We start from the raw sequence: 25,389 nt of genomic DNA on the forward strand, positions 1-25,389 counted from the left end.
AAGTCAAGGACAGCATTACAATCGTAGAAAGGACGTTTGACTGGGACTCGTTCACCAAGGTAGTCTGGGCTGAGGTTAGAACCAGGAGAGGAGAGGTCACCCTGTTGGGAGTTTTCTAGAGGCCTCTGAAAAGTTCCAGAGATGTAGAGGAAAGGATTGCAAAGATGGTTCTGGATAGGAGCGAAAGTAACAGGGTAGTTATTATGGGGGACATTAGTTTTCCAAATATTGACTAGAAACGCTATAGTTTGAGTACCTTAGATGGGTCCGTTTTTGTCCAATGTGCGCAGGAGGGTTTCCTGACATAGTATGTAGATAGGCCAACAAAAGGCGAGGCCACATTGGATTTGGTACTGGGTAATGAACCAGGCCAGGTGTTAGATTAAGAAGTAGGTGAGAACTTTGGTGATAGTGACCACAATTCAGTTATGTTTTCTTTAGCAATGGAAAGAGATAGGTACACACCACTGGGAAAGAGCTAATGCTGGGAGAAAGGTAATTATGAGATGATTATGCAAGATTTAGGATGCATAGGATGGGAATGAAAACTGCAGGGGCTGGGTGCAATTGAAATTTGGAGCTTGTTCAAGGAACAGCGACTGTGTGTCCTTAATGAGTATATACCTGTCAGGCAGGGAGGAAGTGGTCGAGTGAGGGAACCGTGGTTTACTAAAGAAGTTGAATCTCTTGTCAAGAGAAAGAAGGAGGCTTATGTAAAGATGAGGCATGAAGACTCAATTAGGGCGCTTGACAGTTACAAGTTAGCCAGGAAACACCTAAAGAGAGAGCTAAGAAGAGCCAGGAGGGGACATGAGAAGTCTTCGGCAGGTAGGGTCAAGGAAAACCCTAAAGCTTTCTATAGGTATGTCAGGAATAAAAGAATGACTAAAGTAAGATTCGGGCCAGTTAAGGACAGTAGTGGGAAGTTGTGTGTGGAGTCCGAAGAGATAGGAGAGGCGCTAAATGAATATTTTTTTCAGTATTCACACAAGGAAAAGACAATGTTGCCGAGGAGAATACTGAGATACAGGCTATTAGACTAGACAGGATTGAGGATCATAAGGAGGAGGTGTTAGCAATTCTGGAAAGTGTGAAAATACATAAGTCCCCTGGGTCAGATGAGATTTATCCTAGGATTCTCTGGGAAGCTAGGGAGGAGATTTCAGAGCCTTTGGCTTTGATGTTTATGTCGTCATTGTCTCCAGGAATAGTTCCAGAAGACTGAAGGATAGCAAATGTTGTCAAGAAGGGGAGGAAAGGCAACCCTGGTAATTATAGACCAGTGAGCCTTACTTCGGTTGTGGGTAAAGTGTCAGGAAGGATTATAAGAGATAGGATTTATAATAATCCAGAAAGGAATAATTTGATTTGGGATAGTCAACACGGTTTTGTGAAGGGTAGGTCATGCCTTACAAACCTTCTTGAGTTTTTTGAGAAGGTGACCAAACAGGTGGATGGGGGTAAAGTGGTTGATGTGGTGTATATGGATTTCAGTAAAGTGTTTGATAAGGTTCCCCGTGGTAGGCTATTGCAGAAAATATAGAGGCATGGGATTGAAGGTGATTTAGCGATTTGGATCAGAAATTGGCTAGCTGTAAGAAGACAGAGGGTGGTGGTTGATGGGAAATGTTCATCCTGGAGTTCAGTTACTAGTGGTGTCCTGCAAAGATCTATTTTGGGGCCACTGCTGTTTGTCATTTTTAGAAATGATCTGGATGAGTCATAGAAGGATGGGTTAGTAAATTTGCAGATGATACTAAAGTTGGTGGAGTTTTAGATAGTGCGGAAGAATGTTACAGAGGGACATAGATCAGCTGCAGAGCTGGGCTGAGAGGTAGAAAATGGAGTTTAATGTGGAAAAGTGTGAGGTGATTCACTTTGGAAGGAGTAACAGGCATACAGAGTACTGGGCTAATGGTAAGATTCTTGGTAGTGTGGATGAGCAGTGAGATCTCGGTATCCATGTGCACAGATCCCTGAAAGTTGCCACCCAGGCTGATAGGGTTGTTAAGAAGGCATATGGTGTGTTAGATTTTGTTGATAGAGGGATTGCGTTTCGGAGCCATGAGGTCATGTTGCAGCTGTACAGAACTCTGATGCAGCCGCTCTTGGAGTATTGTGTACAGTTCTGGTCGCTGCATTATAGGAAGAATGTGGAAGCATTGGAAAGGGTGCAGAGGAGAATTACCAGGATGTTGCCAGGTATGTAGAGAAGGTCTTATGAGGAAAGGTTGAGGGATTTGAGGCTATTAATGTTAAAGAGAAGGATAAGAGGTGACTTACTAGAGATATACAAGATGATCAGGGAATTAGATAGGGTGGACAGTGAGAGTCTTTTTCCTCAGATGGTGATGGCTAGCACAAGGGGACATAGGTTTAAATTGAGGAGTGACAGATGTAGGACAGACATCAGAGGTAGGTTCTTTACTCAGAGAGTAGTAAGGGCGTGGAATGCCCTGCCTGCAATATTAATAGACTCACCAACTATAAGGGCATCTAAATGGTCTTTGGATAAAAATATGGATGATAATAGAATAGTGTAGGTTAGAGGGCCGTAGGGCCTGTACTGCGCTGTAATGTTCTATGTTCCTGCTCTTCTGACACTGCTTAGCCTGCTGTGTTCATCCAGCCCTATACCAAGTTATCTCAGATTCTCCAGCATCTGCTGATCCTACTATCTCTAAAATGTTAAATAGTTTTGTTTTGGAGAGAGGTAGAATCTGATGGACATTAGGCCAATTTTTTTTTCTGAAAATCACATCTTGTCTCACTAGCAGTGCTGTCATCCAGTAATCTGATGCCTGATTGTCTTGTTGAGTTGATGAATGTACATTCCCTGGTGAAACATTGATGGATGTTTCTTTGCAATTTGCTGATTTATTTTTCAGTATGTGTTGGTAGTTGTCTGGGCCTTATTTCAAAGACATGTTAATAATACATTAATATGTTTGCTCTCATTCTGAAGCATGAAATCTGCTCAAAGGTACTTTATGAATATGTAATAATCAATTATATATTAAATTACTTGTAACATTGCAAGACAAAATGAAACTGTGGTGCTCATAAGGAACTTGTAAACTTACCAGGAAAATTGCAGTGCCTCTTCCAACGAAATATGTATTGAAATACTGTTGTACCTGATAATTATTTTTATTGGCATACAGCATCAGTGGGAAGCATTTCATGCACATCCAAAATTGGCCTTTCGAAGGTGGTCAGAGATAATGGAAACTGCAGATGCTGGAGAATCCAAGATAACAAAGTGTGGAGCTGCATGAACACAGCAGGTCAAGCAGCATCTCAGGAGCAAAAAAGCTGATGTTTTGGGCCTAGACTCTTCATCAGAAAAGGGGGATGGGGAGAGGGTTCTGAAATAAATAGGGAGAGAGGGGGAGGCGGACTGAAGATGGAGAGAAAAGAAGATAGGTGGAGAGTATAGGTGGGGAGGTAGGGAGGAGATAGGTCAGACACATCCCTCACATCCCGCCCCCGCTTCAACCGCCCTAAGAGGATCCCCCTCATTCTCACATACCATGCCACCAAACTCCGGATACAATGCATCATCCTCCGACACTTTTGCCATCCACAATCCGACCCACCACCCAAGACATTTTTCCATCCCCACCCTTGTCTGCCTTCCAGAGAGACCACTCTCTCCATGACTCCCTTGTCTGCTCCACACTCCCCTCCAGCCCCGCCACACCCGGCACCTTCCCCTGCAACCGCAGGAAATGCTACACTTGCCCCCACACCTCCTCCCTCACCCCATCCCAGGCCCAAGATGACTTTCCACATTAAGCAGATGTTCACCTGCACATCTGGCAATGTGGGGTACTGTATCCACTGTACGTGGTGTGGCTTTCTCTACATTGGGGAAACCAAGCAGAGGCTTGGGGACCGCTTTGCAGAACACCTCCACTCAGTTCGCAATAAACAACTGCACCTCCCAGTCGCGAACCATTTTAACTCCCCCTCCCATTCCTTAGACGACATGTCCATCATGAGCCTCCTGCAGTGCCACAATGATGCCACCCAAAGGTTGCAGGAACAGCAACTCATATTCCGCTTGGGAACCCTGCAGCCCAATGGTATCAATGTGGACTTCACCAGCTTCAAAATCTCTCCTTCCCCCACCACATCCCAAAACCAGCCCAGCTTGTCCCCGCCTCCCTATCCTGTTCTTCCTCTCACCTATCCCCTCCTCCCACCTCAAGCCGCACCTCCATTTCCTACCCACTAACCTCATCCTGCCTCCTTGACCTGTCCATCTTCCCTGGACTGACCTATCCCCTCCCTACCTCCCCACCTATACTCTCCTCTCCACCTATCTTCTTTTCTCTCCATCTTCGGTCCCCCTCCCCCTCTCTCCCTATTTATTCCAGAACCCTCTCCCCATCTCCCTCTCTGATGAAGGGTCTAGGCCCGAAACATCAGCTTTTGTGCTCCTGAGATGCTGCTTGGCCTGCTGTGTTCATCCAGCTTCACACTTTCGAAGGTGGTGGTGAGTTTCTATCTTAGGCCACTGCAATCGTTGTGGTGCAGCTACATCCACAGTGCTGTTAGGAAGGAAGCTTCATGATGTTGATCCAGTAATATTGAAGGGACTGCAATGTAGGATAGCCTATGACTTGAAAAGAAAAGTAATGGTCCCATGCATTGACTGCTATTGCACTTTTAGGTCGTAGAGATTGCAGGTTTGGGAAGTGCAATCAAAAGATTCTTGGAGTGTTACTCAACTGCTTCTTGTATATGGTACACACTACTTCCACTATGCAATGATGGTAAGTTTAATTTGGTGCTTTGAATGCCAATGAAGCAGACTGTTATGTGCTAGATGGTGAAAGGCTTTGAGAATAATTGGAGCTGCATTCATCCAGACAACAGGAGAGGGCTCCTTCATTTTCCTGACTTGTAGATGGGGCCCAAATTTTGGGAGACAATCATCACCACAGAATTCTTAGAATTTGACAGGCTCTTTTAGCCGAAGCTTTTATAAAGTTAGGCTTGTTCAGGTTTCTAGTTAATAATAACCACTAGGGTAATAGTGGGGAACTTAGTGATGCAAATAGTATTGAATCTCAAGAAGTAATAATGCCTTAGTCGGTCATGGTTAATGTCTAACATTTGTGTGGCACCAATGTTCCTTTTCACTTATTAACCCAGGCCTGGTTCAATTTCCAGATCTTACTGGATATGGGAAAGTATTGCTTCAGCATTGAAGAGTTGCATTTCATTTTGTTCATTTATGAGATATGGGCATTGCAGTTACCCTTGTTGAGTTGCTTTCTTGAATCATTGTAGCCCTGTCAGTGTAGCTACACTCACAGTGCTACTAGGCAGGGAGATACAAGATTTTAATTCAGCTTCAGTGAGATGACGGTGATATCATTGCAAATCAAAATTGTGGGTAGCTGGGAAGGGAGCTTGCAAGTGGCGTTGCTTCCATGTATCTGCTGCCCTTGTCCTTCTAGATGATAGAGTTTACATGTTTGGAAGCTGCTCTCTGAAGAGCTTTGTGAGTTGTTGTAGTGCATCTAGTAGATAGTATACACTACTGCCACTGTGCATGAGGGGTGAACGGAATGGGTCAGAGAGAGTTCCAATCAAATAGTTTTGGATGATATCCAGCTTCATGATTGTTGTTGAATAAACTGAAGATAGTAAAGTCATTCGTGAACATCCCACTTCTGGCCTTATAATGGAAGGGAGGTCATTGATGAAGCAGATGAAGACATTGGGCTGTAGAGTCTACTCTAACAAATTCCTTCTGTGATGTCCTGGAATTGGGATGACTGACCTTCCAAAACCACAATTGTTTTTTTCAGTTAAGATTCCAGCCAGTGGAGAACTTTCCCCCCATTCTCATTGACTTCAATTTTTCTGGGCTTCTGTGCTGCCACAATCAGTCAACATTTTGGTAAAATAAACAAGAATAGGACTCATACAATTAATGTCAGGGCCTTGGATAGTTTTGTCGAGCAGAGGGGCTTGGGGTGCCGGTACATAATTCTTTGAAGTTTGCATCACAGATAGACGGAGTGGTTAAAAAAGCATGTGGCATGTTTGCCTTCATTGCTCAGTCCTTTGAGCATAGGAGTTGGGAAGTCATCATGTGGACATTAATGAAACCCCTCCTGGAATATTGTGTCCAGTTCTGGTCACCCAGTTATAGGAAGGATATTATTAAGCTGGACAGAGTTCAGAAGAAATTTACCAGGATGTTGCCAGGTATGGAAAGTTTGACTTATAAAGAAATGCTGGATAGGCTGGAACATTTTTCACTGGAGTATAGGGGGTTGAGAGGTGACCTGAAAGACATTTATTAAATAATGAGAGGTGCAGATAGAGTTAATGGTAATTGTCTTTTCCCTAGGATGGGTGATTTCAAAACTAGGGACACATTTTTAAGGTGTGAGGAGACAGATTTTAAAAAAGTCATGAGGGGCAACTTTTTTTACACAGAGGGTGGTTCACGTGTAGAAGGAACTTCCTGAGGACGTGGTAGATGTGGGTATAATTACAATGTTCAAAGGATGTTTGAAGAAGTACATGAATTGGAAAAGGGTTGGAGAGAAATGAGCCAGGAGCAGGCAGGTGGGACTAGTTTAGTTTGGGATTATGTTCAGCATGGACTGACTGGACCAAAGGGTCTGTTTCCGTGCTGTATGACACAATGACTGTAAATGCTGCTTTTATGTCAAGGACAGTCACCCTCACCTCTTGAATTCTCCTCTTTTTTGCTTGGATCAAGACTGTTTTGAGATTAGGAGCTAAGTGGCCTTGGTAGAGATCCAAACTAAACACCACTGAGCAGGTTATCGCTGTGTAAGTGCTGTTTGATTGCATTTTCGATAACATCTTCCATCACTTTGCTGATTTTTGCAAATAGATTGAATGGCCATAATTGGCCTGAATGAACTTATCCTGCTTTATGAAGGCAGGAAGTAGTTGGGCATTTTTCCATGTTGTGGGGGTTAGATGCCAATGGCGATTGGAACACCTTGGTTTGCGGCATGGGTAATTCTGGACGACAAATCTTTAGTACTACTGTTGGGATGTTTTCAAGAACGAAGTCCCAACTGTATCAGATGGCTTCAGCCATTTCTTGATATCCTGTTGAGTGAACTGAATTGGCTGATGATATACATCTGTGATGCTGGGGATCTCAGATGGAGGTTCAACACTTTGCACTTCTTGCTGATGATGCATATATTTCAGCCTTATCTTTGCACTATGTGTTGCACTCCTCACCCATTGAAAATTGGGATATTTTGGACTCTCCTCTTCCAGTTAGGTATTAAATTATCTAGCAGGATTGATGACTGGATGTGGCTGGTCTTCAGAGTTGAATCTGTTTAGTTGGTTGAGGGATCTCTTAGATTTGCCTATTGCATGCAACTGACTATTTGGCATGCACACTACAGGCAATGTATTTTTATTGCAACTCTTTCAGCCTTTCATAAAATATTTCGACTCATTGAGACCTGCCTATTTTTTCTGCTTCATAGTAAAAATTGAAAACAAAATATGTTCTAGTCATGGATTTTTAAATAGGGCTACATACTGAATGATGATTAAAGACATTACTGTAGGGTGGAAGCTTAGAGCTAGAACAAACAGAGTTGTTATCTCTGGTTGTACCTCGTGCCATGTGCTGGTGAGGTGAGGAATAGGGAGTGAGAGCAGTTGGACACGTGGCTATAGGGATGGTGCAACAGGGAGAGATTCAGATACCTGGATAATTGGGGCTCATTCTGGGGTAGGTGAGAGCTCTACAAACAGGATGGTCTACACCTGAACCAGAGGGGTACCAATAACCTGGGGGAGGGAGGGGCGGAATTTGCTAATGCTCTTCGGGAGGGTATAAACTAATTCAGCAGGGGGATGGGAACCTGAATTGCAGCTCCAGTGTACAGGAGGTTGAGAGTAGTTTGGTCATGAATAAGGTTTCAAGGTCACAGGAGTGTACCGGCAGGCAGGAAGGTAGTTTGAAGCATGTCTACTTCAATGCCAGGAGCACCGGAATAAGGTGGGTGAACTTGCAGCATGGGTTGGTACCTGGGACTTCGATGTTGTGGCCATTTCGGAAACATGGATAGAACAGGGACAGGAATGGTTGTTGCAGGTTTCGGGGTTTAGATGTTTCAGTAAGATCAGGGAAGGTGGTAAAAGAGGGGGAGGTGTGGCATTGTTAGTCAAGGACAGTATTACAGTGGCAGAAACAACGTTTAATGAGGACTTGTCTACTGAGGTAGTATGGGATGAGATTAGAAACAGGAAAGGAGAGGTCACCCTGTTTGGGGTTTTTCTATAGGCCTCTGAAAAGTTCCAGAGATGTAGGGGAAAGGATTGCAAAGATGATTCTGGATAGGAGTGAAAGTAACAGGGTAGTTGTCATGGGGGACATTAATTTTCCAAATATTGACGGGAAATGCTATAGTTCAGTACTTTAGATGAGTCAGTTTTTGTCCAATGTGTGCAGGAGGGTTTCCTGACACAGTATGTAGACAGGCCAACAAGAGGCGAGGCCACATTGGATTTGGTACTGGGTATTGAACCAGGCCAGATGTTAGATTAAGAAGTAGGTGAGCACTTTGGTGATAGTGATCACAATTCGGTTTTAAGTTTGCTTTAGCTATGGAAAGGGATAGGTATATACCACAGGGCAAGAGTTACAGCTGAGGGAAAGGTAATTATGAGGTGATTAGGCAAGATTTAGGATGCATAGGATAGGGAAGGAAACAGCAGGGCTGGGCATGATTGAAATATGGAGCTTGTTCAAGGAACAGCTACTGCGTGTCCTTAATGAGTATGTGCCTGTCAGGTAGGGAGGAAGTGGTGGAATGAGGGAACCGTGGTTTACTAAAGAAGTTGAATCTCTTATCAAGATAAAGAAGGGGGCTCATGTAAAGATGAGGCATGAAGACTCAGGGCGCTTGAGAGTTGCAAGTTAGCCAGGAAATACCTAAAGAGAGAGCTAAGAAGAGCCAGGAGGGGGCATGAGAAGTCTTTGGCAGGTAGGATCAAGGAAAACACTAAAGCTTTCAATAGGTATGTCAGGAATAAAAGATTGATGAGAGTAAGATTTGGGCCAGTCAAGGACAGTAGTGGGAAGTTGTGCGTGGAATTCAAAGAGAGAGGTTTCTTTGGGCCTCACTTGTTCACGTTGAATTATGGGCACTTTTTGCTGTCCTATTCTTTTAAAGTTCATATCGATTTCAGCTATATTTCACAAGGAGATCAGGATTTCAATTTTACTTAAATAGAAACGTAGAATATAGGTGCAGGAGTATGTGATTTGACCCCTCAAGCCTGTTCTGCCATTCAGTATGATCATGCTGATCATTGAGTTCAAAGCCTGAATCCCACCCTTCCCTTATATCCCTTCATCCCTTTAACACAAGAGCTAAATCTACCTACTTCTTGAAAACACAATATTTTGGCCTCAACCACTTTCTGTGATGGTGAATCTACAGATTCACCATTCCGTGGGTGGAGTCATTTCTCCTCATCTCCACCCTAAAAGGTTTATGCCTTATACTGAGACTACGAAACCTGATTCTGGATTTGACCACCAACAGAACCATCCTTTCTGCAAATAACCTCATTAGTCCTGTTAGAATTTTGAAGATTTCTATGAGATCTCCACTCATTCTCTTAAACTCCAGTGAATATGATCCTAACCGATGCAATTTTTCTTCATATGTTGGTGCCACCTTCCCAGAATCAGTCTGGTAAACACTGCACACGATCTGTAGCAATAGCATCCTTCCTCAGATAAGGAGAACAATACTGCACATATTATTCCAAGTGAAGCCTCACTAATGCCTTCTACAACTACAGTAAGACTTTTTTTTTCTGTAGTTCTTTTGCTGTGCAGGCAACTATAAAGTTTACTTTTGTTACTGCCTGCTGCACGTGGGTACTTATCGTTGAAAGTAGGTGCTCTCATTGAACTCAGGTCTCATTGAACATCCCCTCTCTCAATTTACAGCCATTCAAATAATAACCTGCCTTCCTATTTTTGCCACCAAAGTGGATAACCTTACATTTATCCATGTTATAACGAATTTACCATATATTTGCCCACTCACTCAACCTGTTCAAATCACCCTGCAACATCTGCGCATCATCCTCACAGCTCAATGTTCCACCCAACTTGGTGTCATCTGCAAATTTTGAGATTAGATTTTGTTCCCTCATCTAAATTATTAAGATTTGTTCTGAATGTTTGGCGTCCTAGTACCAATCCCTACTGACCCCACTAGTCACTGCCTGCAACGTAGACTGGGCCTGGAATTTTATCCCTTGGCTCATTCTTAAAATGTTTTCTTGGGGAGATTATCTTCTGGCCGTTTCTGAGGAGCCAGGAAACGTGAAACGGGCTATGAAACAAAAGCCGAGTGCGTAGGCTAGATTAAGCAACAGATCCTTCAGTGAAGTATTTTGCATCCTTCACGCCTTTGTTCAATCTTCAGGAAGATTGGAGAGTAGGGTAGAACCTCCCGTTTTTTCAATACCCAGAGTTCAGCTTTTGGGGTTGGCATCTCAAAGTAACTGACACGAAATGGACGTAATTTGACGAAAGCGACTCAAACCTTCCTCCCCAACCTTTCTCTCCCGCTCATCAGGTTTGTATTTCGATTCCAACTCTCAACATTTCGCTTACTTTTATCTTCTTTTAATCCACACGTAGCATGCACTTGCTATTTAAGCAGCTCGCGAAGTGACAAAAAGAAAAAAAAATGTTGAACTACATACGCAGCTTTTGGAATAATTTGGTGCCACATTAGTGCTTGACCACTCGCTCGACTTGGGACTTTTCTCCCTCAAAATCCAGGTTTGTTTGGAAACCGTGCGGGAGCTCGGTAAATAAAACCTGGGAATTCATACGGGAGGAAAATAACTCAATTAATTTTCTCCAACAGGACTGAGTTTGCCTGTGGTTGTGGGTCCATTCCGAGTGTGAGGTGTTCACAGGTCGTGAAGATGGAGTAGACGGAGAAGCAGATTTCCCCCTGGACCGTGTACGTCTGTCTGTGTTTGCCGCAGATTCTTGTCGCTGGGGCTCGGAATTCAGTTCGGGAGTTACATTATTTCGGGTCAGCGGCGTTCATCCTTTTTTTTTCTGAAATGTGAAGCTCCAGCGGCCACATCCTGAGCTGGATCGGCCAGGCAACACGTCCCCACGTCGGCAGCTCCGAGCTTTGCCCGCCAAAGTCCCTTCAAACAGCGGCGACCCTTCAGGTATGGAAAACACTCTTGGGTTTTCCTCAATTATAGTGACCCGTCCGACGCACAGATTTTCTTTTTTTTTAAAAAAAACGCACAATGACTAATTATCACGCAGGTAACTTGTTCTGACTTTTATTAGTTTGTTGCCAGAGACTTGAAATCGGTGGATTGTCTGAAAACCATCATCAATAAACATATGCGAGCGCGCATTGCTGTTTATTTTATTTAAAGTTTGTGGTGGCTGTGTGTTGACTGGATTGTGCGTGTGTTAGCAACGACAGCAGCAACAGCTGCATTACACGCGATCTCAGGCTTCACACCAGCGATCTTATCCTCTGCAAACAGAGCATGTCAAATAATAAGAGGAATCTATTTTAATTTTTTTGAAAAAAAAGAAAATATATGGTCGCGATACAGTCGGCGTCGCCCGCCTGGGGGTTTGCCGCTGGCGGGGCTGCGGCTCTCAGCAGTTCGCTGGCGGGAGTGAACCTCGCGTGTCCGCGAGCTGCTCGTCTCCCTTCAATGAGGATGCCACCAGGCACTGCATTTTCCGACTGGAATCTCCCCCGTCTGTCCCAGCACATTCGGTCCTTCGGTAGACAGGCCACCACATTTTATGCATGCTGCAATTACCGGGGCACGACGTATTGTTTTGTATTCTGCTTTCACCCTGATGCTTGGTAGCCTGAACAAAAATGTACACTGGCGACGCCGTGCAATTTGTTTCGCTTTGAGTGGAAGGGGGCGAACAGGTTGGTTTTCTCATTTCACGGCAGTGCCTTCTCTGTGTGGTATTGCTACAAGTGTCCTTGTGAAGTTTCGGATGTGACAGAAGTTGACAGGCTCGCTGAAAGTAATTGGTACAAAGAAACTGCCACCTCCGTTACTGCTCAGAACATGAAGAGTTTGTTAGTTGTTTTTGAAAACAGGTCAAATTCAACTTGGAACTGAGTTTCAATCTGTAGGAATCCGGTCCTCACCTGAGAATCGTTAGCCTCACTCTGACTTGTCAGCTTCCCTACTTTAAAAACCCTGAAGATATGACTCTCTGAATTCATAAACCTCATCACAAATACAGATGCTAAACTGATTGCAAATTCCTTTGAACTTTTTTTTCATAATTGACAAAACATCTAATTGTTAAATAAAAAATGTTATTTTCCAGGGGTGTTTCCCTGGAAACAGGGAAAAACGGCTTTTCTTGCTTAGAGGAATTTTGTCCATTTAAATGAATTTAAATTCAAAGACCAATTTATAATTTACAGTGATTTATCTCAATGTGCTAATTTAAGATTTAATCTTGTACTTATTGAAACAAACAGGGAGATTGTGATATGAAGTCGCCGTTTTGAACAGAAATGTCTTTCAAGGTGCATTATCAGATGATGATGATGCTCCTCTAAAGCTGCCATACCAACACTAAATAACTGTGCTCTTTTTGTCCTAGTGGTAGAAGTTGTGGCTGTGAGGAATGCCCTTAACAAATCCCTGTCATGGCCCCTGGAATTATCTACTCACCTGTCTTCACCTGGTGCCTGCTTTTCTTCATGATCTGCTTTCTCTGTTCTGTGTCCCAGCCCCAAAAAGACACCACAGATGGGCCTGAGTCATTGCCCACTGTCACAGATGCTGCACCGACCTCTGAATATTCATACCCTGATTACAGGGGTAAAGGCTGCATGGATGAGAATGGTTTTGTGTATGAAATTGGAGAGGAGTTCACACCAGGTCCTGCTGCCTGCCCATGTGTCTGCACCGAAGATGGTCCACTGTGTGTCAAACCTGAGTGCCCTAGTCTGCATCCTCGGTGTATTCGAGTGGACACCAGCCGTTGTTGCCCTGAATGCAAGGAAATGAAAACTTACTGTGAATTTCGGGAAAAGAAATATAAACAATTGGAGGAATTTGTGGTAAGAAAAAGCTCCCATTTTCAACTGTTATTTTGAAGTTTGACCATTTAATCATAGCATGCTTTTCCTGTAAAATACTACATTTATTCCCCTTCACTTCTGCATTTAAAATTCTGTAATCTTGAATTCTCTATTCATTGTTCCCCCAAATTTTTCAATTTGTTTTCTGTAAGACATATCTAAAACTGAAGTAAGGGTTTTGGCCAGTATTTGGAACCTTTTGCAAGTAGCCATTCCTCATGTATGAACTTTGATCATGAGCACTACAGGGCTAATCAATTAAAGAACAGTTGTAGCTGACACTTTCTATTTTCCATCAACATCCCAACGTGTGCTATCCAGGGATGCCATGGGGTAGTGATGAATCCTGGGAGATGGTTTTGTTTGATTTGACAGAAGCAAAAATGCCATTTGCTTTGTGCCTATTATTGTACCATTTTAGCACATTACTGTATATGAACATCCATAAAGAAATTTTATAAATCAAATGAACCAATAATGACAGTCAGTTTTCCTCCTAAAACAGGAACAGAAACTGGGAATAAAATATGCATAATTAACAGAAATTTTTGTCAATATGAACAGTTTAGTTTCTGTATTTTATAAATATGTTTACATAGAACATAGAACATTACAGCACAGTACAGACACTTCGGCCCTCGATGTTGTGCCGACCTGTCATATCAATCTGCACGTGTTTTAATAAAGCATTCTTTTACTATAATCATTACTTGAATTTTAATATTTTGTTGTGATACCATCTGTACGTATTATCAAAAGAAATCATATTGTGCCCTTTGTTTGATTTGCTAATCTTGCTGTTATAACAGAGTTGTTTTTCTGCTCAAGATGGGAGCAGTTAACAAATGTACATTAAGGTTTGACTCAAAACGGTAACTCATCCAAGATAACAAAGTGTGGAGCTGGATGAACACAGCAGGCCAAGCAGCATCTCAGGAGCACAAAAGCTGACGTTTCGGGCCTAGACCCTTCATGAAAATCATACGGTCTAGGCCCGAAACGTCAGCTTTTGTGCTCCTGAGATGCTGCTTGGCCTGTTGTGTTCATCCAGCTCCACACTTTGTTATCTTGGATTCTCCAGCATCTGCAGTTCCCATTATCACACGGCAACTCATCCAAGATTTTTTAAGCCATTTCATGGGATCTGCCTGTTTTTAGCAAAGGAAACCTTTGTTTTCCATCTCTTAAATGCTCATGAACTGAGTGCCTTGCTTGATTATTTCAGCAGGTAGTTGAATCACCCACATTACAATGGATCTGGAGTCACATATGGGCCTCACAGGAAAAGATGGCACATTTCATTCCCTAAAGGACATCAGTGAACTACATGGATCTTTATGACAAGCAATAATAGTTTCAAAGCATTGCTGAGACTGAGTTCCAGCAGTTGCTGTGGTGTAATTTCAAACCATGTCTTAGCTTGAAGCTCTGAATTATTAATGCAATAATATTACAACTGCTTCACCATTGCCCCCAAGATGTGAATAAGCAGGCAAAAAAATTAGGTGCTGATTACTCTATCACTTAATTTATCAATTACAAAGTGTTAGAGTAGATGTGGGATTTATGAATGCTTGGTGGTTGAGTGTTTTGCACTTCTATTGTTTCCTCCTGGATTTCTTCTGAGAATTTCATAGAGTGGAAACCATAGAAATGTTAAGACAGAAGGAGACCATTCAGCCCATTGTGTCAGCACTGGTTGTTCAAATGAGCATCATTGCCGACTGCCAATTTCCTGCTTTCTCCCCACAGCTTTGTACGTTATTTTGGTCAGTATGTTTATTTAGTATGTTCTTAGATGCCTCAATTGAACTTGCCTCCACCACAATTCTGGGCAGTGCCATTTCCTAATTACCTGCTAAGTGAAAAAAATTTCTGTCACATTACATTTGCTATTGCCAAATCACATTAAATCAGTGCCTTTTGGTTTTTTGATTCTTCTACTAGAGGGAATAGTTTTTTCCCCGTCTATCATATCAAGCCTATTCATGATGCTGAAAATCTCTGTCAGATCTCCTCTTATCCTTCTCTCCAAGGAGAATGGTCCCAATTTGAAACTATGCCCCTAACTTAAGTTGCTCATCCTGGAAACATTCTTGTAAATCACTTCTGCATGCCCTGCAAGGTATTCACATACTTTCTATTGTAATGAAGTGACCAGAACTGCATATAAAACTTCAGTTGAGGTCTAAGAAGTGTCTTATACAAGTTCAACATCACCTCCTTATAGAATCCCTACAGTGTGGAAACAAGCCCAACAAGTCCATACTGGCCCTCAGAGCATTCTACCCAGAACCATCCTCCTAATCTAGGCATCCCTGAACACTACAGGCAATTTAGCATGGCCAATCGACCTAGCCTGCACATCTTTGGATTTTGGGAGGAAACCGGAGCACCCGAAGGAAACGCACGCAGATACGGGGAGAATGTGCAAACTCCACGTAGACAGTCACCCAAGGCTGGAATTGAACCCAGGTTCCTGGCATTATGAGGCAGCAGTGCTAATGTGCACCTCCTTGCTCTTGTACAAATGTTCCTGATCATAAAGCCAAGCATACTTTATGTTTTATTAATTACTGTCTGATCTGTACACGTATACAGTTGGGTTCCTTTGCTCCAGCACCCCTTTTACAATTGCAACTCCTATTTGGTATTGTCTTTCAAAGTTCTTCCTGCCAAAATGCATCACTCATACTTTTCTTCATTTAGTCCAACCTAGCACCTTTCCGCCAATCTGCAACTTGACTATGTTCTTTTAGAGTCCTGTACTTTCCTCATCACAGTTTACAACTCTTCAAAGTCTTATATCATCTACAAACTTTGAAGTGTCACCTGCACACCAAGATCTAGATCATTAATGTGTCTGAGGAAAAGCAGGGATCCCAATATCGACCCCTGGAGCAGTCCACTATAAACCTTCTTCCAGCCTGAAAAATGTCTATTTACCATTACTCTGTTTTACTATTATTCAGCCAATTTTATATCCACATTACTATTGTGTCTTTTATTCCATGACCCATAACCTTCTTCACATGTCTGGTGTGTCATTGTATCAAATGTCTTCTAGACATCCATATACATCACATCAACAGAGTTACTGTCATCAAGCCTTGCTGCTACCTCAAAAGCTCCAAGTTAGGTAAACATGTTTTCCTTTTTGGAAATCCATGCTGACTGTTCCTAATTAGCCCACTTTTTTTTTCTCTGTTACTAATAATTCTACCCTGAATAATTGTTCTAGGTTCTTCCTCACCACTGAAGTTAAAATCTTTCATGAATAAGGCCATAATATTTGCAATTTTCTAGCCTTTTGAGATTTCCCCAAGTTTAAGGAAGGCTGAAAGACTGTGGCCAGTGCCCCTGCAATCTCCACTCCCCATTTAGGATTTGAACTTCCAAATCTAACTTGATCTTTAGTAACAAGCATTCAAAGCCACTGTGTTGCTGGTGGCATACAGTTATTTAAAACGTGATATTTTCTTAAAAATTACACCACGTGCTGCCACCTAGAAACTTCATACTGATGGCAATTGACTTTGTTCATAGCAAATAGGTTAAATGTTCTGTAAAACATCTGGTTTCATGTGACATGTGCATCAATTTTATGTGGTTGTTGGCTTCTGTTTTATGCATAATCATGCAAAGAGGTTCTTCTCAAGAAACATATGCCTGGCAAAAAAAAATGCCTGCATTGTGTGTCACTGCCAGTAGCGAAAATTTGACTGTGAATGATGTGGCCAATGAACATCTTCCTGCTGTGGCCAAAGCTGGAAACAAATTGAAGTTAAAGTCCACAGTTGTTCATCTATCAAGTAGAGCCTGGCAAGATATCAGTCTCTATTTCGAGGTCCTCTATAAAAACAAGTCTTCCATGTCGCTTTCAGGTATCAAGCCTATTCATCTATACTTGTCTCTAGTCATTGAACCGGAATTAGATAATTGGAAAACCTGTGAAGATATCTTTGAGCTTAGATATCTTTGAGGTTTATGCAGCGCAATATATTGGGCTAATGAGCTTTTGAAATGGGAATTATTCTGTACTGAAGCTGAACAATGAAGCAATGTATGCTACATGTCTGCTAATGAAGCACTTTGCTAAAAGAAAGTAGATTATACGTGCATTACTTAGCCAATAGCACAGTAACAGATGTAGGTTACATCATCGAAAATACATTATGCAGAAGTTTCCTGAATCATTTTTCATCCTGGCTTGAAGTCCATTGCCAAGGATAGGGTTGGCTTTGTTGTAGAAATGGAAAACTATGAATGTTCTTCCTATATCAGAGTTTCGCTAGGAACACTGTAATAGCATTTAGCTTCAAGTCTGGCACATCTCTTCATTAAAACCTTTTACCTGAGGACCTGAGTTAATCAGCTGTTGATGCCTGAGATTTGTCAGTAACAGATCAGATACCTCAACATGGAGATTCTTCCACTGTGCTACAAGCCACTTTCAGCAAATGATTGAAGAAACTTTGAACCACGACTGTAGGAAGGCATTTCCTACTTATATAAAAATGTAATCACGTAATTAGGGTTCAGACCTCAACTTTATTAAATTGCTCCAAGACAAGAAGCTGCTATTGAATCTTTAGCTTGTAGAAAAAGTGTTCAGTGGAGTAGAGTAATTATTCATTCTGTAGTCAATATTTGCTGGAAATGTATTTGTAAACTAAGCATCTCATGTTCATGAGTTGGTCTTGCAATTCCCTTAGAAGGGGTTGGATGTATGTTTTGTCCATTGTCTAATAACTAACTCAAAACTAGTTTCATCAGAAGATTTCCTTGGCTGAAATCAATTTCTACTGAACAAGCCTGCTGAGAGAGGCAGTTTGGTGATTTAGTATTTTGATAGATAAGATAACTCTTTAAAACATTGCATGGACGGGTAAGATGGCCCTGAGAAGCCATACTGTAGGAAACTTACCATTGACATTATTGGTCAATCATACAATTCTGGAGCTGTATACATTTAGGTGACCCAAGCCTTAACTTTTGAAATTGGCACTTTCATTCTTTCTGCTGTCTAAATAGTTAACGTCTCTGAGGAAAATATAACTTATTGGGCAAGCATAGACCTGACTCACAAACTATATTCTGCACTTTGATTTGGAGATTGATAAAGATGTCAGTTTATGAATGCATCCAATACTGACTGACTATAAAAAAAGTGTATGATTGTGTGTATCTATATCCTTAAACACTGATTTATCCAAGTGTACTCAATTTTAATGGTTATGAGAGTTTATAATTGTCTGAAGTCTTAACTAAATTACATCCACAGAGCCTTCATTTTATTTGCTGCAGTTTGAGATTTTTACAATTGCTGCACTATTAGTTTTATTGCTTTCTTTTCAGGCAAATGTTTAAATCTTCCAAATAATAATAGTCTGGGAACAACCAACCAGAAAGCAGAGTGGAAATTTGGCACATTGGTTTGCCATCAGTCAACAATGTATGCAGTTTAGCATTTGGGTTTCATGCTGCAATTAGAAATGTTTGTCAATTTTCTGCTTATAATCACAACCATACTAAGAGTAAACACATCTATTGTGCAGTTTGTTGGTGTTATTAATAACAGCAATAACTCTTTCGTAATATTAAGAGAAAGTAAGTGGCTGGCTTGGGGGTTGCTGACAGTTTTTGAAAAATGATTAATCGAAAAAAAATGAAAAAGTTTGGAATGTTCTGTAGCATTTTTTATGCTATGTGTTTGCTTATCAGAAGAAGGCCTTGTATTTTTATCAAATGAGGCAGTTTTTAAAACTGATTGCGTATTTCTGGGCTTTAAAGCATGATCTTTAGTTTGTGTTGCAATCTCAAGTGTTTTTTTTGCTTAAAAAGAGCTAGTTCAGAATAAGTTTGAGTTTTGCTGAGGCCTCTTCTGGAGTGCTGTGTGCAGTCCTGGTTGCCAAGCAATGGGAAGGACATTATTAAATTGAAGAGAATTCAAGAAAGGTTTACCAGGATGTTGCTAGGAATGGAGGGCTTGAGTTATAAAAATTAACTGGACAGGCTGGGACCTTTTTCCTAAGTTTACAGCTTTACAACCATATAATTCAGGTTGAGGAGCTGTAGTCCGAATTGCAGATATTGTGTCACATCAGGGATGGGGAGGTTGTCTGGTCAGTTTGCTTCCTGATGTGGTCACACCTATTGAGCCAGGTAATTAAAGTTCTGTCTCTGAGAAGGGACAGGAGGCAGTGACTGCAGGTAAGGCAGATAAAGAAGCCCAGGTGGCAATGTTGAAGGTGCCTTAGCCCCTTGTTCAACAAGGATGAGGTTCATGCAAGCTGTGTGGAGAGAGTGGAGGCTGCAGGGAAATAAGCAAACTGACCAAGCATCATGGCACAGGGAGCTAGTTCAGCAGTGGGAGGAAATGGCAATGTAGCAGTGATAGTGACAGTCCGTTTACTGGGAGGTACACCGTTGTTCTGCAGAGGCATGGGTCCCAAAGGCAATGTTGCCTTGTCTTGTGCCAGGGTTAAGAACAATTCCTCAGGCTGGATAGGAACTTGGAGGGGAGGAATCCAGTTGTTGTTGTCCACATTATTAGCAATGACAGTGACAGGACAAGAAAGGAATTTTGCTGAAAGATTTTGAACAGTTAGGAGCTAAATTAAAAAGTAGAACCTCCAAGGTAATAATTTGGGATTAAAACTGCACAATGAGCCAACTGGTAGAGGTGAATAAAGTCAAGGAGTTAAATGCGTGGCTGAAAGATTGCTATGGGAAGAATGGATTTCAATCCTTGGGGCACCAGCACTAGCACCAGAACCGGGATAGAAAGAAGCAGTTGTGTTGGGACAGGCTTCACTTGATCCATGCTGGGACCATTGTCCTGGTGAATCAAATATCTAGGACAGTAGAGAAATCCTTCAACTAAATAGAGCAGGAAAGTGTACAATTACAAAGTGAAAAGGATATGGCAGAATTGCAGGGCAGATGTTTAGGTAATGATACCCAGAGTGGGAGAGGAGACACAGCATGTATAAACATTAAAAAAAGCACCAAACAGGGTTGGGGATGGGGGGGGGGGGTAATGTTAATCCAAACTTAGTGTTGCTTTCGTGAAATGTGTTATGTTTAGAACAAAATCAATTAATTAACTGCATAAAACTTCACAAATGGAGGTTAATGGAAATGATCTTATGGTTACAAGAAGAACAAAACTGGAACAAAATGTTCAGGGGCATTGTCTTTTCGGAAGAACAGGTGGGAAGGAAATGCTTGTGGGAGCTTTGTTAGTGTGAAGGTGGAGTAAGTACAATAACAAAGAAATCATTCTTTGAGCTATCTCTGATTGTCATGAAATACTCTTCATTTGGTTGTGTTGAAGGCATTTCTTTTAATGGAGTCAATTTAGCTACATATTTGTAGTATAACTTCGTTTCTAATAAATAAATAATTTATCAGATTACTGAAGAAACCTGGCGAAAGTCTTTTGTTCCAGATAACTGTAATAAAGAAAAACAAATTGACCATTTGGTGATTAAATAAGACATCTCAACTTTTGGTACAGCTTATTGAGCAGTGTGTCTAAGGTTACTAGTGCATTACTCCGGCCAGCATTGCAACAACCAGATAATCAGTTTGTTTATCGTGCTGATTGAGGGATAAGTTGAGATCAGAATACCAGGGATACATGTCCCTGATCTGCTTTGAAATAATGCCATAGGATCCTATATATTCACTCATGCAGACAGTTATGGCATTTGGTTTAATGTCTGTTCCAGAAGATGGCACCTGCTATGATGCTGCATTCCCAGAGCGCAGCATTGGAGAGTCAGCATAGATTTTCATACTCAAACCTTGGAGTTGAACTTGAACTTGGAATGTTGTGACACGCAATGAAGATGCTACTCTGCACTAATCCAAAACTTGCCTATGACAGCAGCTTCTAAATGATCACTACCATCTTTAATGACAAGGTCATCAGATACACAGGAATGCCACCACTCACAAGTTCACCTCCAAGCCACTCACCATCTGGACTTGGAAATATATCACAGAGTGACAATCCTGGAACTTGATCCCATCTGGCATTGTAGGCATACTTACACCAAATGATTGCAACAGCTCACTTCCACCTTCTCAAGGGAAACTAGGGATGGGCAATAAATACTAACTCAGCTAGCAAGCAATGGTTCTGTGATTCTATGATTGGTTATAATCCGTAATTGAATAATTAAAACATGGCTGACACTTCTGGTGCTCAGATGAAGCTTTGAAATGCAAGTAGGATCAGCAGACTAAAGATCGGCAGGAGTTATTTCTAAGGCTTAGAACAAGTAATCTTAATTAATATTTGTTCATTCTTTGATTATTTAGTAGAAAATTAAATCTAGATCAAATAGATAAAGATCTTCAAAGAAAATAGAAAATGTGTATATCTTTCAACTTAACAAAGGTCTTTCCTGAACAGACCACATACAATGAACCCTATTGCAGACCATTTTAATTTCTGAAGGAACCTTTTACATAAATATTCCAAGAACTGCAAATATTATTGAGCAAAATATTAAGACTGTTTATTCATTTCCACATCTTGACTACGTGGCCATAAACAACTACACTATCTACACAATGTGGTTCAACACCCTTAGCCTTACTTATGAAACATACGCACATTATCTTTACCTGTTCTTCTCCAAATAATTTCATTGTAATTAATGGAAACTAATTGATGTTTTCCTCTATGCTTGATGTATCCTCACGTTGGGGGGAAAAAACTTTTAATCTCTTGATGAAATTTAAATCTCGCTTGTAATTTTGAAGTCACAGTCCAAACCTGACTTTATTCATAGCAAGTCAACATTTTCAAGACCTGAATAATGTCTCCCTTCAATTTTAGTTTTATTGACAACAATTTTAGGTCTGCAAACCTTTCTTTATGATTTAAAGCCATAATACTGAAATCATTCTTGTCACTGTCCTCTGAAGTTTACAAATGCATCATTGTTCTTGGGTGCCCGAACTGCACATCAGAGTCCAGTTGTGGTCTCATCAGTGATCAGTACCATACTGAAGTAATTATTTCGACTTCCGTTCAAGTTCTGTAACGGTATATTCTAATATTTGATTAAATATTCTTATATTAATTGAAAATATACACTGAATGCTTGATAATGCAAATAATCTTTTTGCTTCCTTTTTTTGCATTTAAAATTCAAACATATTTATCAAGTATACAAATCGAGTTTTGTTTCCAGTTATATATCATCTTCAATAATAGGCATGTTGAAAGCTAGCTAGCTCTTTCCTAGCCCATCATGTTATTATAATCTCAAATTTTATTTATCCACCCTTATTTTTTCAGTTGGTTTGGTATAATCAGCAACTCCTATATTATAATTAATATCCTCCAAATTATTATTCAGTATCATGAACGGCAAGAAGTTCTGAATGAACCTCTGTTCCCCTGAAGAACAATGCCTTAAAATTATCTTCTTTCAATTGTAAAACTGCTGATGAAAGGTTACCACTTTCCTATTAATTCCATGAGCTTGAAACATCTTTAAGCGTCTTCTGACAATCTAAACAATTTGCAGCCAGTGGATCACCTTCATTAATTAGTTTGCCATTTTCATTCATTAATAAACAAACAAATTCCATAAAAGTAATGAAAGACAATTGATTACTTCTAATTGTCTTTGTTAGAGAACTATTGATAATATCCCAATACGGTGCTCACTTCCACTCAGTCATAGAGTTACTGGATAACGAAGTACTTGCTCATAATTTATTTTTGAACAACAGGGTTGTATTGCAATTCTTCGACAGCTGCATATTGGATATGTAGCAGGATCAGCCAGAAATGAAAGGAAAGATGGTGCTGCTAATAAAGTACCACTAGCCCAGAACAATGATTTTACCAAGATTTTGTAATCTGTAAATTTGTTTTCTTTTATAGATCAAAAATTAACATTGTATGTACTTCCCCTTAGACCTCTGAGATATTGTTCATTGGATGACAATTGTCTTGGAGAGTGCATTCATATGTGAACTATATGCCCTCTAATTATTCGGAATGGAAGGATCATAACATCAATCAATGTGCAGTACTGATTTCATAGCAGCAATATCAATTTAGAGTTCACTCATCCAGTTAATGCTCCTTCTTAAGTTGTTAGTTTGGTTACCACAAATACCAACATAGCAATGAAAGACGATTGATTAGTTCTAATTGACTTTGTTAATTCGAGAAATATTGATAACATTGCTCTCTTGCACTAGTCATTAGGTTAACTGGATTATAAAGTATTTGCTCATAATTTTTTTTGAATATCAGTGTTGTATTACGATTCTCTGACAGCTGCATATTAGACATGTGGCAGTGTCAGCCAGAAATGGGAAAAAAGATTGTATTGCTAAATTGGTACCATTATCCCAGAACAATTTGTTTTCTTCTATGGATAAGAAATTACATTGTTTGCACTTTCTCTCAGACCTTTGAAATGGTGTTCAATGGCATGAAAGCTATATTGGAGTGGACATTCACATATGCGCAATGTGCCCTCTAAGTATTCAGAATGAAAAGATCATGACATCAATCAATTTGCAGTGCTGATTTGATACCATCAACACCACTTTAGAGTTCACTCATCCAGAAAATGCTCCTTCTTAACCTGTTGTGCATCTATGCAACAATGAGGAAGAATTTTCTCCCAGTGCTCCTTCAAAGAGTCAACAAGTACATATTTTTGTTGCTGGTTGATTTCTTTGGGGTGTGCCTTTAATTCCAGAAGTGTTTGGTGGTTTCAGTCTTTTCATAGTTGGTTAAATACACTGTAAAAGGTCTGGAAGGAAAATGAAATGGGACATGTGAAATTGATACATTTTGTTAGAAGGAACAAATAGTGGCAATAGTAAATCAAGAATATAGTTCTAAACATGGTGGGGAAGCAAAGAGGTCTGCTTTTTCGAAAAACAAATCATTGAAAGTGGCAGAAAAGATTGAGAAGTTGGTTGATAAAGCAAATGTTATCCTACATGTAATAAAAAAGGCAAAAAATACTAAAGCAAAGAAGTTAAGGTGAACTTTTAATAAATCTTGGTTTAGGTTCCAGTACAGTATTGTACGCAACTCTGGGCACCACACATTAAGAAAGGTGTGAATATTTTCTGAGAATGTAGAAAGAATTTATGAGAATGGTTCCATGGCAGGGCATTTCAAAGTTTATGTAGTTTGAAGAGATTAAAACTGTTCTTTTTTGACTAGAGAATATAGAAAGATTTAACAGTATTCAAAATCTGTGAAGAATTCAAAACAACATAAGGTGAAATGAGAAGTGGTGAAAAAAAATCAGAGTACACTGACAAAAGAACCAGGGTTGACATGAGGAAAAGCTTCTGATCACAACAGAATGGTTGTGCAAGATTTGATCATTTTCAGAAGGGAATTTGATAATTAGCTCAAGAATAAAGATTTATCGGGCAATGTGGAAAAGGTGGGAGGAGTGAGACTCACTAATCCAATGGCTGCAACATGGCTGATGGAAGGTTGTTAACTTTCACTGGGAGAAACAAAAGATGGCCTTGGATGGTGATTGTGAGCAGAATGCACCACCTTGGTAAAGGTGGCGACAGTTTGTGCTGACTGACAACAGCAAGGGCACTGGCAGAATGAGTGCAGGAGTGAGAAGGTGTAAGCTCACAACCTGAGAGATGATAACAGGCTTTTGCTCTCTGGAATTATTGCCACTGTCCCACAGTGCTGCCACAACAATCTCAGTAATCTTGGAGCACAGATTACTGGATTGCATTTATATCCTTTCTGAGTCTTTGCACATTCTAATTCATAGACAAGAGCTTGAGTTTGCATGGCAGCAAGCTGATCTTGCAAAACACTAGCCTGGGCTTCTACTGCAGAACTTAGATGCTGGACGATTACTATTTTTGCTGTGATCGAAGATGTAAAATTTGGCATCAGATGCTGCAGCAAGGTTCAGAACAGAAGAAACAGGAGCAAGAATAGGCCATACTGCCCCTTGATCAAGGATGTGAAGCTGATCACAGAATTAAGTGTGCAGTAGGAATTAGAAACATCACATTCTAATTGTATGAGAGTGTTAATAAGTGAGTGATGAGGTTACCTTGAATTCAGTAATGTCTGTGTGACTAATGTATTTACCATTCCTTCTAAAAGGAGAGAATAAATTATAGAAGTAAAATGCCAAAATAAGAGAGTTATTTTGATTGAGATGTTTATATTAAAACAATG

General features: G+C 40.7%; 1 protein-coding gene across 5 annotated transcripts in view; it reads left to right on the forward strand.

The window, feature by feature from the left end:
• Window positions 1-10,257: 10,257 nt before the first annotated feature.
• Window positions 10,258-25,389, forward strand: part of vwc2 (von Willebrand factor C domain containing 2) — a 159,598-nt gene continuing 144,466 nt past the window's right edge. For 2 of the 5 annotated variants that reach the window (XM_048562562.1, XM_048562593.2), the window contains exons 1-3: window positions 10,258-10,631; window positions 10,929-11,247; window positions 12,683-13,145. In XM_048562562.1, the coding sequence (XP_048418519.1) occupies window positions 12,729-13,145 (417 nt within the window). In that variant the 5' untranslated portion in view covers window positions 10,258-10,631; window positions 10,929-11,247; window positions 12,683-12,728. The other 3 variants (XM_048562568.2, XM_048562585.2, XM_048562575.1) reach the window with 3 other exon arrangements.

This window comes from Stegostoma tigrinum, chromosome 2 (genome assembly GCF_030684315.1).
Source record: "Stegostoma tigrinum isolate sSteTig4 chromosome 2, sSteTig4.hap1, whole genome shotgun sequence".
Classification (NCBI taxonomy): domain Eukaryota; kingdom Metazoa; phylum Chordata; class Chondrichthyes; order Orectolobiformes; family Stegostomatidae; genus Stegostoma; species Stegostoma tigrinum.